This window comes from Stenella coeruleoalba, assembly GCF_951394435.1.
Source record: "Stenella coeruleoalba genome assembly, chromosome: 7".
Lineage (NCBI taxonomy): Eukaryota > Metazoa > Chordata > Mammalia > Artiodactyla > Delphinidae > Stenella > Stenella coeruleoalba.
The window spans coordinates 66,040,486-66,054,571 of record NC_137153.1 but is presented as its reverse complement, the minus strand read 5'-3'; the positions used below and the strand labels follow the sequence as shown (position 1 = coordinate 66,054,571).

Below are 14,086 nucleotides of genomic sequence, written 5' to 3'. Positions count from 1 at the left end.
TCTTTGAACATGAGATTGTGATGTTGCCTTTAATATTTAATTTAATTGCAAATGCTGCTTATATGTCTGGCTTTTCTGCATAGCCCAGGTAGTAATTGCAGAGGGGAAGCTCTGTTTTCTGCTGAGGGGGTGTCAGGAAGAAGGGCAGGAGACGTTCAGGGGCTAGCGTGCTGCCCCCATGACTTCTCACCATTTCTGTTTATTCAGGCCATGTTATTTTGGCTGTTTCTGTGACTATCCTTTGTGCCTGTGCTGAGCTGGATTCAAAACCAGGTCTGTCTGACTTCCCAGTCCATGCTTCTAATAACTGTGAAATACTATCCACGTAGGGAAGACAGGGGAGTGTGGTGTTTGGTCAGGGCACTCCCCAGATATTTAGTTTGCACACATGCCAGGTGCCTTCGATAACAAGACGAGTAGAATTTGTCCAAACCCTCAAAGAGCAAAAGATGGATGAGCAAAGAGACATGCCTGGGCAACAGGCATTCTTAGCCCAAGGTTGTTGAGATTTTCTGGGCTGCCCTGGAGACTTGCTTGGTTGCTGAAGCCACTCAGAAACCTCTTAGCTTTGTTACATCCATCTAGAATGTCCTCCCTCCCTCCCCCCTCATGCCTCTGCATGTGGACTGGCTGAAACCTGCTAGTCCTTCAAGGTGAACGCAAAGGCAGCCCACTCTCGCTGGCTTCCCCAGTTCTCTAAAACCTGCTAGACAGCTTCCCTGAGCCACGCGGGGGGACCCCGTGTCCCCGCCGCCAATGCAGGCTCAGCCATCATGCAGCACGTCCCCAGCACCCTGCAAGGCAGCATAGGACCTGGTGTAGAAGCATTGCACGTAGCCTCTGAACACCAAGAAGTTAATTACAGGGAACTTCTGACTTTGGAGAAGCCCCCTTTTTACTTTATTATGAGTTCCCGGGAGCCAGTCTGTGGAACTGACCCAGAAGTGCCTGGACTTGGTGACTCATGGCCCTCAGTTCAGAGCGGTGCACGGGTCACCTGCCTGAGCAATCCTGCCACCTGGCCTGAGCCGTCCAAGCAGAATCGCACCTCCTTCCTCGTCCTGTGTTGGTGTCCCTTGGGTGGCTGTCATGAAGTTCCTTCTTTGTTGCCCCTCTTTCTCACTTGAAGAGTGGTGAAGAGCAGGGGCGCAGATGGGTAACTGCTCAGGTGCACATGCCGGCTTCACCTTTGTTCTGCTGGTCCATCCCCATCTCCTTCCAAATCTGTAGCCCTTCATCTTGCTTCATCGTGATGACGGTGGCAACACTTTTGTCACAGCTCTTTTTGTTTGCCAAATTAAGCTTCTTGAATAAATGGATGGCATCTTTTTGTGTCTCCTTTTGCATTTTTCAAAATGCCTTTCATATAGAAGATATTTAATAAATATTGAGATAGCTGAAAGAATGAATTGATGTGTTATATATAATAAGGAAACGATCCTTCATGTGGTCAATGGATATTTATTGAGCACCTACTGTGTGCAGTCAGTGTTCTAGTACTGGTATTAAAAGATGCTTCCAGAGGATTCCTATTTGGTGATCTTCCTGGTGGTGTTTCTGCTGATCCAAAATTTAAAAAAAAAAAAAAGTGTGACTGGGCTGTTGACATAATGCTTTTCAAGAGTCATTTGTTAATTTGTCAGTTTGTGTATGAACTGCCATGGGCTTTCCAGTTCTAGAATCCTTTTGTGATTCTTGTTTAATATTTCTCAGGGCCAACAAAGCCTCCCTTGCTTGTTTTGAATAAGTGCAGCCTTCTGGCTGATCACCACCACCTCTGCCCGTTTTTCTGTCTCTGTCTCTTGGCCTGGCTGAGCTCATTCCTCTGCCCTTTCCTCTTTAGCCTGCTGCTTGACTTTTTCTTAGCTTCTCACCTTTTGTGGGGTGAATCTCACTAAACAAAAAGCAATGAGATAAATGGCTTCTGATACATATCATAAATAATGATTTAATTCCACACACTTGACACCGTGAGCCATTTATTTTAATGCTCTGAACTTGAAGGGTAGAAATAACTTTTCTTGATGGGGGTGTGGAGCGACAGAGTGCTCACCATGTTACGAGCTGATGCACAAGTATTCAGAATTGAGTTTTACTGTATCATTTCATGACATCTGCCATTTGTAATATGCTTAGACCACTGAGATCAGAACAATTCTGTCTGGCCCGAGTGGTGTGAGACTGCATATTAATTGCTGCCCCTTACTATAGCAGCCCATACCCTGCAGTGTGAGTTCACCGTGGACACCTCGGTTTTCAACCTTCCCTTCTCCCTTCCTCCCCAGCCGCTCTTTAGCTCTCTGGGTAAACTGATTTCTCTCGGTATCAATCTACTCCTCTCTCTGCTCCTTCTGAATCTTGCTCTCACATGACAGCTCTCGTGTTCTGCTTTTCCTTCTGCCTAAGTTGTTTACATGTCTGTTTCCTCCCCTGGACTGTAAGCTCCTTGCTGTAGATCTTAGACTGCCTCATACAGCGTTCCCCCAGTGTTGGCCATTATTGGCACGTGAGTGACTGAGTTAATGAATATTTATGAGCAGAACATAAATTTTACAGGTAGAGTAAAAAAAAAAAGGTTTCTCTTTTAAAACCTATATTTAAGGATGTAGAGCAAAATCAAAGTTTCAGCCTCAGTCCTCTGACTTGCCTGCAACAATAGCGACATCCATTGAGTCCAACAGTATTCCCTGTTGGAGCTGGAAACGTCAGCTTGCCATGGAATACCTGGAAAAAACGTCTTTGAAGAGCAAAAGGAAAAAGGAATTAGGTAATACCAGCTTGTTACTTGTCTGATAAGGAAATACTAATTAAAATAAAAGTATTTGTGCCTGTTTTGAAATTATCAGCTTATTTATGGAAGAAAAAAGAATCATAAAATTGGCAAAACAACAATAAAATCATACTACAAATCATATTAAAAGAAAAAGAAGGGAAGGGGATGTGCTTTGAACCTGTAACTCCTTCACAGCTCATCATTTCTTGATGCCCTTTGCCAGGCTGTGTGCTCAAGGAATCTAATGGTACACAAAGCCTCATTGCCAGATACTTCATTAAATCCTCAACCCATTAGGAGCTTTAACGGCCTATGCCATTGGAATAAGTATGGAAATCCAGTCCCCCAAGAAAGTACAGTGATCTATAAATCATACTTGCCTGAGGATTCTCTCAGCCCTTGACACAGAAGAATAGATGAAAAAACATTGTACTTCCTGAATTGCCTTATACTAGAGCCTCTCAGAATAATCCACACCCTTTAACACTTTAACCCACCAGCCCAGTGGTTCTCAAAGTGTGATCCCTGGATCAACAGCATCAGTATTACTGACAACTTGTCAGAAATGCAAATTCAACAGCCCCAGCCCAGACACACTGAAATTCTGGGGGTGGCGCCTGCAACCTGTGCTTGAAGCAGGCCTCCCAGTGATTCTGAAGCCCTGTAACATCTCTGGTGGCATAGTTACATGTGGAGTCTTTTTTCACTGTTGAGGAGACAGGCGAGCAGGTCTATAGCTTGACCAAAATATACTTGCCTGGATTCAGTTTAGTTCAACAAACATTGAGCAGCTGTTATGTCCCAGGCATCCTTACTAGAAAACCATAAAGGTGAATGACACCTTAAAGTCACTCTCCAGTGTCATCTGTGTCAGCATTTTCCTGCTCTGCTGTGTTGGTCTCCCTGGACATCAGCCCTCCTCAACTTTGTTCTGAAGTACCCCAAGTGATGGCTCTCTAGGCTGCCTCATTTGACTTCTCAAACCTCCTTTATTTATCGTCTTCCAGAAATTGGTTCCTTATCCCTTTCCCAGTGGGTCACTGGCATCTCAAACAGGAACTGCAGGAAGAATGGCCCTGTCTTTCTGAACTTTCTGTGCTTTTAAGCGCCCAACAGTCTTACTGTTCACACATTCCTTTCAGTCCTCATCCCTCTAGAAATTGGTCACCTCAACCCTCATCTATTTTAAAACTAAAGCAGCTACTAAAGAGGTTCTTTCCCACAGCACACAGACTGTCCAGCCCTGGCCTTGAGTGAGTAGCCCTATTTAAAGGAAGATATAGAATTTCTGTCAACAAAGAATAACAGGAGTGAAAAACACTTAACATTTACCTTCCTCCTAATAGCCACTTCCCTAGTCCAAGTCGTCATCATCCTTTGCCTCAGTATTCCTGTGGCTTCCTAACAGTTTCATTTCCCACCAGTCTGCTCTTTATCCACCTTGCTGCTAGCGTGATCTTACTTAAATACTGATTCCATCATTTCACAGCTCACTATCTTCAAATACGTGCCCATGGCCTATAGCTGGCGTCAGCACACTAGGGCACGTGCTTGTTGTTGTAAATAAAGTTTTATTGGAACACAGCCACGCCCATCATTTGTGAATTATCTGTAGCAGCTTTTACACTACAGTTGACCCTTGAGAAACATGGGTCCGTTTATCTGTGGATTTTTTTTTTCAATAAATATATTGGAAATTTTTTTGGAGATTCGTGGCAATTTGAAAAACTTGCAGATGAACCATGTAGTTTAGAAATATGGAAAAAATTAAGAAAATGTCAGGTATGTCATGAATGCATAAACTATATGTAGATACTAGTCTATTTTATCATTTTCTACCATAAAATATACACAGATCTATTATAAAAAGTTAAAATTTATCAAAAGTTACAAACACAGACCACACACGGTGCCACCCATTACATTAGGCTACCATAGAGCAGTCATATTACTGCTTCTTCATTATTAATGCATGAATCATTATACCTGTAAATAAATATGAATTTTTTAACATTATCTTTTCATTTTTGATGCCTACTGTTAGCAATATGTTTAACATCTACCGTTTTTCATATCATATAAGACAATATTGATGTAGGTACTGACAGACAATTCATCTTGTAAACAGATGACATAAACTTAGGCATGGATAAATATAGTACAGTACTGTAGATGTATTTTATCTTCTTTGATTTTTTAAATAACATTTTCTTTTCTCTAGTTTACTTTATTGTAAGAATAGCGTGTATAATACATATGACATACAAAATACGTGTTCATCGACTGTTTACGTTACGGGTAAGGCTTCTGGTCAGCAGTAGGCTCTTAGTAATTAAGTTTGGGGGAGTCAAAAGTTACATGATTTTTGACTGCACAGGGGTTGGGGTTGGTGTCCCTAAGCCCCACATTGTTCAATTCAACTATACAATGTAGAGTTGAGTACTTGCAACTGGCACTGTATGGCTCACAAGCCTAAAATATTTATCTGGCATTTTAAGAAAACTTCTGCTACCCTTGGTCTATAAGATAAAATTCAGTCTGTTTACAGTTAACTTACTGATATGTTTGGGTTTAGTTCTACCAATTTATAACGTGCTTTTTCCTTTGCTGCCACCTGTTCTGTGTTTCTGTTTCTTTCCTTTCATGTCTTTGTTTGAATTTATTATTTTTCCTTATTCTATTTGTTTTCACACTATTAGTGAATTGGTACTTTTACCCTTTTCCCAGACAATTCAAGAACATTTAGAACATTTAAAACTTCACTTTTACTACTTCTTCCTTATATGCTACAATTGTCATCTATTCAAATTCTCTCTCTGTTTTCAAACCCGGAAGACATTACTGTTATTGTTCATACAGTCCATATTCATTTAGATTTATCCACATATTTAGCATTTTGGTTACTCTTTACTTCTTCATTGCATACTTCTGATCCTTGAATGTGAAAAAGAAAAAATAATCTTTATGTTTGCTCTCACATTTGAATGAAAATTAGGCTGGATGTAGACCAAATTTAATTTTCCTCTATAAATTGGAAGACTGTTTCATTGTCTTTTAGCACCCACTGTTGCAGATTAGAGATCTGACAGTAATCTGATTTTTCTCTTTTATTCTTTGGAAGATTTTGGGATTTTCTCTTTTTATTTGGAAATATAACATGTATCTAAGATGTGTTGGGCCTTTTTCAGGTCTGGAAAATTTCTGTTATTTTCTCTTTTTCTATTCATCTAGAATGCCCTTTTTTTTTTTTTTTTTTTTCAGTACACGGGCCTCTCACTGCCGTTGCCTCTCCCATTTAGGAGCACAGGCTCCGGACGCGCAGGCTCAGCGGCCATGGCTCACGGGCCCAGCCGCTCCGCGGCATGTGGGATCTTCCCGGACCAGGGCACGAACCCGTGTCCCCTGCATCGGCAGGTGGACTCTCAACCACTGCGCCACCAGGGAAGCCCTAGAATGCCTTTTAGAGAGATAATAGAACATCTGGATCTCTTTTCAATACTGCTTAGCATTTGTGTTCCATTTTCCTTCTTTTTTGATCTTCTGTGTTCTGTACAATCTCTGGGCTCCATCTTCCAGTTGCTAATTTGATCTTCAGTGGGATCCTTTTCAGAATTCAGCACATCTTAATTTTTTTTTCTTTGCAATAATATTTTTAATTTTAGAACTGGTGGTTGTTACTGTTTGTGTTTTTCAATTGATGGGATCTGTTTGGGAATCTCTATCATAACACGTGCTGCATCTCTTTTAAACTCGTCTTCTGTTTCCCCTTACCTGATTCCTTAGGCCAGCTATTCTTCTATTTATTAATTATAGTATCTCTTGTTCATGGCATTGTTTTCCTTCAAGTGTTTGTGATTTTTAAAGTATATGATTGTATTTTATCTTGGGTGTACTATTTTTTTCCTTAGCCCAAACGAGAATTCACCTGTCTTATTGGCAAATGATAGGTCAGGTCACAGGACTCGGATTCAGATCGGATCAGATTACTTCACCTGCTGATGAAGAGTGGGGGCAGGTGGGCCATGGGGCTGGCCTGACAGTGGGTCCCTTGTCTTTTAATTATTTGCTTCCACTCTTGACATTGGCCTTGCCAGAACTGCCTCCTCAGAGAAACCTACTAATAGTTTGTTGCTGGGGCTCTCCTCCCTGAAATTAAGTGCTCTCTTTTTTGTTAGTCAGTGCTGTTATGGTTTCATTATTTTTCCTATCTCTCTTTATTTAGGGTTTGGGGCTGGTGGATTTGTAGCAGGGGCTGAGGCCACCATCTTAATCCAGTCAGTTCATTACATTTCTTTAAAGCCTTCTTCCCTATGTTACCCCCAAGCATACCTGATTGCACTGGTCATTCTAGTTTCGTATAGCATTTTGTTTTTACTTTTTTCCTAGTACTTAATTCTATTGTAACATTCTAGGAAGTGGCTTATATGTCCTAATCTTTGCCCTATTGAATTAAATTCCGTAGCCCAGCAGTATAGGTGTTAAATTGCCATAGTTGCTTTAGCCAGGGTAGAGAACTATTGGTTTAGTAGCAAGCAAGTGAAACTGGGGTTTGGAAGTACTATGTAGACTGTAATACAGCATACGGAATGGCTCCCCTACTAAGTTTTGTGGAGTTCTCCATCTCTGCAAGAACCTATTAGATGTTTAAGCCAAACTTCTCAACTCTGTGAATAAACATCTTCCAAAGCATTGCATTACAAGAGTCTTCAGGTTGACTTTCTAAGGATACTGGCTTTATCCTTAGAAATGGCTACCTCTGGTCTTCCTGGGAAAGGAGGCACTTCCCTTACTAGATTCCAAGGAGTGAGTTATTAGTAGGCTTAAATGTATTCTCTCTGTCTCCTTCCCTCTTTCTGGAGAACTTCTGTTTATTGAGGAAGTTAATGGTAGAAGAGGCTGGGAGTTACCAGTTCATTAATTAGCTAAGTCATAGTACTCTTTCTTACTCTTAATCCTATTTAATTGGTAAAATAGGAAACAATTTCTCCTTTCATACATCTGTCAATATCTGAACTTATTCAAACACTGACCTCTTTGTGGTGTGATTAGGCTCTTAAAAGATTATCTGATTATGCCTGGGGTTCCTGATATGAGGTCTTTCTATTATATCTGTCATCATATTTCAAATGGTTGGAATTGACAAAAAGATACTGGTAAACCAAGAATTACCAGGAATGTATTGAAACTGATACCAAGAATTGCCAAAGAGATATCAAGATGTTAAATAATGCTTTTGTTCGTATTGTAATGGGTCTTTTTTCAGTTCTATGGGAAAGTGAATCAAAATGGCATGAAATAAAAGACTGCAAGACTGGTTAGGAGGCCACTACTACACTGGGCAAGACAACATGGACAGAGATGGTGAAAGTTGGTATAGATGGGTAGGTGAGATCAGAGTAAGATTAAGGTGCAGAATCTATTAAGGTGCAGACTGAAGATGCTGATCAGATGTGAGGGCAAAGAAGAGTTAGAAGTTGTGTCCACATTGATTCTTACAGGTCTGTTGATAAAACATTACAGTCCTCAAAAGGCATTGAGTATAAGTACCTTTTTTGTCCCAGGAAGGAAAATGTACCTATAAAAGAAGAATATTTGCATCATCATTTGATCAGACTGCAGACTTACTTTATCCTTAGGAATGAAAAGTTGAGCTTTTTGATCACTCTGTTTCTTCTGCTTTCTGAACCTGACCCTGTGTTGTTCTACAACTATTTTTTTCCTAACCTTCAAGTATTAGTTCACAAATCTTGCATTTAGTGAAGCTGTTTGATTTTTTCCCATCTCTCATAACAAATGTACTGATAATGTTTAGGGCTAATTGTATGCAGTTTAACTTTCATATTGTGGTAATTATTATTGCAGTTTTTATTTCCATTCTTTCTTCCCCAGGCATAGTCAGCTATAGATATTCAACAAAATTATGCCCTTTGGGGTGATTTTCCATTTCCTCACTTTGGGAGGCATATTTTTGTTTCAGTCATGAAGGGTTCAGATTTGGATTATTAAACACTTGAGCCTGCAGTTTCCACATTGGACCATTTAACACTTTACGTTTCTTTGTAAATGGAAACGTGAGCCCAGCTGTGTGCTCTTTGGGTTTTTTTTTTTTTTTTTGCGGTACGCGGGCCTCTCACTGTTGTGGCCTCACCGGTTGCGGAGTACAGGCTCCAGACGCGCAGGCTCAGCGGCCATGGCTCACGGTCCCAGCCGCTCCGCGGCACGTGGGATCCTCCCGGATCAGGGAATGAACCTGTGTCCCCTGCATCGGCAGGCGGACTCTCAACCACTGCGCCACCAGGGAAGCCCCTCTTTGGGTATTTCTGAAGACCTCGTCTAACTTAGGAGAGTATGTGCCTGTCTGTCAAACCCATAGTCTATCTCTTGATGTACAGAAAGGCCTAGCATGCAGAAGGTAAAAGAGAAGAAGCTTCAGCATTCATGGGTGATTTACAGGAGCACCCGGGGGCCTCTTCCTCAGCTCTGTGCCTGGAGAAGCATGTGCAAAAGGGCTTGGCTTTCCTTACCACAAGGAGTATTTCAGCATGTGTCTGGTAGTATGCGGCTGTAGCTGTGTGTTTCCTTGAAGGTACGCAGCTTATGTTGTCACAGTCACTCTCACCATTAGGGGCCCTGGAGGTCAGGCCTTGTTGATGTAATCAGTTTTTTTACTCTCTAATAGCTATTATGCTGTGAAGTGTGGAAATTGGCTGAGTTAACCGAGTTTGAATTGATGCTCTTCTTTGTTTTAACCCTCCAGAAATGCATGTTCTGCAGGCACCGGGTTAAGAAGGTCTCTGGAGCCTGCATCCAGTGTTCCTATGGCCGATGCCCAGCCTCATTCCACGTCACGTGTGCTCATGCTGCTGGGGTGCTGATGGAGCCTGACGATTGGCCGTATGTGGTGAACATCACGTGCTTTCGACATAAAGTCAACCCAAATGTGGTAAGGCCTGCTCTCCCTTTACCGATGCCAAGACTGCATATGAATCCCTTCCTGCACACCTCCCAGGGCTAGCATGTTCTACTCTGTAATGTTACTCATTGATGATGTGTCTAGACTGTGAGTTTCTTGAGGGCAGGTATTATACATTATTATTTACTAGTATTTGCCCAAGACCCATCAGTGTCTGGCACATGCTAGATGCAATAAATATTTATTGAGTTGAATGAGTGAATGAACAGATGAATGGATAAAACTCTTTATGCCTGTTCTGGTTTGGGGTTTGTCTACAGGGCTGCTGAGTATGCTTGTACAGGTTGTGTCCTGCACATCTCTGGGATGAGGGGGAGAGCGTTTCTGGGAAGAGACTGATGTGAAAGCGTCTTCTGAGATCCTGCAGTGTTTAATCCAGACACCTGTACACTCTGCCTTAGGGGTTTATTTAATCCCTTCTAGAGAAAACAAAGAGCAGCAACACAGTAATGGGAGGGAGAGGGTGATCACAAATGTTTGGGGACTTGCTGTCTGAGATGGGATAAGTTAGGGGCAGCATAGAGGCCGGGAGGAGTGAGGACAAGCTCAGAAAAGCAGAAATGCAGAAGAGAAGTTCAGAGGGCAGCGTTTTCTGCCTTTTCCATTTCACTCAGGACTGAACCTATTTCTCGGAAAAGAGCGTTTGCAACTAACTAACATGTGAATTTAATTGTAATTCCGTTTACCTGTCCTTGGTGAATGGAGTCTTTCCTCTGTTTCAAAGGCTTAGAATGATTAAGACAGTACAGAGGTAGTTGCTATGCCTTTGTTAGCTTTCTTGTTCACCATCGTTGTTTTTGGCTGCCAGTGAGGACTCTAAAGCATCCTGTCGACCCTCAGCTTTGCTAACGTGCTGCCCCTTGTTATCCCTGGGAAGCTTGGCCACAGAGTATTTGCAGACTAACATGCTTGTCCCATGTCTCTAATCACGTCCTGTGAGCAGCCTGCCAAGTCGTCGGTATGGGCTTGGGGAGCCATGACGCATACACACCAGATCTCTCGGCTTTTTGATGATTCTGGCAACTTCCATTGGTGTCTTGAGAGATGCTTGATGTTTGTGGGTTGGAACTCTGTGTGGATGCATGCGAATGTGCAAATGTAGAAAATGACATCACCAACTGTCACATCTATTTTAAAGTCATTTTCCTTACTTTTCCATGGTTTTAGGTCTCAAGTTACATATTCATTCGTGCTTTTTCCTTAGTTTCTTGAGTTGATGGGCTCTTGCTAAGAATAGTATATGTACTCAGCAGAAAACACTTCAGCAGCTTAAAAAAATTACACTAATAACACATTGCATTATGTGGCGCTTTGCCATTTACAGTGAAGTCACTAGCATTACCTCATTAGATGACACATGTGAATACATTTTGAGATGTGAACCGGGTCATGGCCTCTGGAGTCAGAGTTGTTGGTGTTCACACTTAGATTCTGCCAGTAACACATGTGCAGTCTTGTGCAAGTTCTTCTCTCTGAGTCTCAGCTTCCTTGTCTACAATGGCATGCCTACCTTACCATGTGGTTTTCAATCCACCGGACACTGTAAGCCCTCAGAAAATGAAAGTTGTACTACTGCTTTCTCGTTTTGCCACTTCTGCTGCTGTTGCTGCTACAATCCTACATGAACTGGGCCACATGAGTAATATTATCCCTGCTTCAAGGATAAGAAGCTCAAGTTCAGAGAGGTTCAGTTTTTTGCCCAAATAGATTCAGTTAATGAGCGACAGGTGCTGGAATGTAAATGTCTTTTCAGCCCCTACTCTACTATTTGTTGAATTCCAAACCCCAAACCCCCAGTGGTGCTAGAGGTGTTCATCTAAAGCTTTGCTTGGGATCATACATTCCCCTTTTAATATTCCAGAGCTCTGTGGTTACTGATGATTATATTGAAGTTGCTATTAAAGAGATCCAGGTGTTCAATCAGGACCTCATTCCTCTTAACTCTGATGTGTGGCTCAGTCAGGTCTGTGTTACCAATGTGTTTCATAAATGATGAAGAAAAGGAAAATATTTGACTTTGAGGTGATTTAGAAACTGCTCTCCCCTACAGATTACTTTAAGCTTGGTATACTTTGTAAAGGGTAGGGAAAAGATCATATAATTTACATTACATGTGGCAGGTTTTCCTTATGAGGAAAACATTTTAGTGATCGTAAATTGCTTTTGCAAAGCTCTCTAGGGGGAAGCATTATGAACACTGGATTTCTAAAATACATTCCTGTTAGCTAATACTTATCCATTATTCTTCAATTAGACTTCAAGTATAGATTCCTCCCCAAAATGTTTGACAGCTAACTAGAGGGAATTCATAGAATCTGGCAACTTTGGCTAAGAGCATTGTGATTACCCTTACTGTGTTAAGTGTCCTTTCCTTTTTCAAGCATAAAAAAATTGAACTTCACTCAGGTATCTCTCTTTGTGTAAACTATGAGTGCCAGGGGACACACTCCCAAGAGTCGGAAGTATAGTTTGTCTATGTTCTTAACCATGCCTTGATTGTTTGGGAGTAATGGGTAATCACTGAATCATAGTGGAAAAAACTCTGAGATAAATTTCAGGCTAACTTGGCGAGCCAACACAGGCATTTTAGAGAGTAGAGGATGCCTGTACAATTTAGGTGAAATGAAGTATAAAGCTACAGTTACTTCAGTATTCCATTTATACTTACTTTAGAGTTTTTGTTTCCCTTTTTTTTGCTTCTTCCATTATTTGCTTTTTTGCATCCAAAAGGACCATTTTAAAGTAAATTCTACTCCTTTAATTGCCATAAATTATTTAAAATATACTAGCTTATTCAGTGTTGTTGAGCTTTGGGTGTAAAGTCATTCTGGATAATGGTATAAAAATTTTGTCTGATTTATTATAATGCACTTTTCCAGTAGACAGTAATCATACTCTGTAATTAGAATGATAGCATTTGGAAAAATAGGTAGCTTTCAAATTCTTAAAGTAGAAAGGAGCATATTACAGAAAGTGTTCAGCTAATCCTTGTTAATCTAAATTTTAGTTCGCGGTTTTCAGTGTTTTTGTCAAACATATTTTTTGACTGGCACCTTACTTTCTTTCAAATATGAGGTTTTATTCATGTGTGCATGTATGTGTGCACATGTGTTTAGGTGTGTAGTGTTGTGGTACTTGACCATCCTTTGCCATGAGCCACTGTGACCTCTTTTCTGGCTCTATTTCTGAAGGTTCCATTGGATGTATTCCTAACCCACTTACGTGCATGTTGCACAGACGTTTATAAGGAAAAGACGGAGAACACAATAAATAGTAAAATGGTTTTGAATCTGGGAGCCTTGAAAACATTTCTTCTCCAGAGCAAACAATGAGCTGCTCATAAATTATATACTTCCTGCAAAGTATAGCCACAACTGGGCCATCTCCTCACACCTGAGTAAACTAGAGAGGTGTCCAATGGAAGAGATGCCTGAATAACGAAGGGCAACAGAACTGAGGAAGATGGAATGCACAGATTTCTTTTTCAAGCAAATTACTTCAATAAACCTTCATATTAGATTTATAGTGTTTGTTCCATATATGCAATGTTGGAGCTCCAGAATCACTTGTAGTTTATGCATTAATACACTGTAAGGAACAAGGCTTATCTAATATAGAATCTTATACAAGGTACATCATTTTCATCTTAATACTCTCTCCTATCAAAGACATTTGAGAAATTTATTTCCTTTATAATTTTCTAAGTTGTGGCTATTAGCAGGGAGACAGACACCTATTCAAAAAAGAGGAAGAACTTGAAGTAAACATCTTAGTGGTCAATTTTTTTCCTGCTGTTTTGTGTACCTTTTCTTCAATTTTTTTTCTATTATTTTAACTAGATCATTATATTAACTAACTTAACCAGTGTTTTGTCTTTTAAACTAGTACTCAGCCTTCCATAGAAGCTGCTTGGTATAAATTTGTTGAAATAACTCGCTAATGCTAGGGAATGAGCTTAGTGGACAGAAGAGAGCTAGTGTTTATTGAGCATCTTTTATGTCGTGTGTGTGTTAGATATTTTACATGGGCACCTTATTTCCAGGCAGTGTTCTTGGTGTGGGCAATGGAAAGTAGTGGTCATGTTGGCTTCTGTATGCCCCCCTCCCCCCACCCACTCTGAAAGTTTCTCTTGTTATTCTGCCCCTTTAGCTTGCCTTCATGTTCTGTTCTAGCACTCATCTTTGTAATAGAACTTGAGTTCTTGCTCAGCACTTACTGACTTCTTTCCCCACCTGTGTCTTCAGGCCAGCTGCCCAGACAAGCTTTAGCACAACTCCTTCCCTGCTGGCACTATGCGTGGCTCAGGACAGGAGGGACACCCGCATTGCCCAGGATCTGGT

At 41.0% G+C, this 14,086-nt stretch overlaps 1 protein-coding gene across 9 annotated transcripts in view; it reads left to right on the top strand.

The window, feature by feature from the left end:
- Window positions 1-14,086, top strand: part of KDM4C (lysine demethylase 4C) — a 451,309-nt gene that overhangs the window by 365,336 nt on the left and 71,887 nt on the right. For all 9 annotated transcript variants that reach the window (XM_079925522.1, XM_079925523.1, XM_079925525.1 and 6 more), the window contains one exon: window positions 9,531-9,716. In XM_079925522.1, the coding sequence (XP_079781648.1) occupies window positions 9,531-9,716 (186 nt within the window). The remainder of the gene's footprint in view (window positions 1-9,530; window positions 9,717-14,086) is intronic.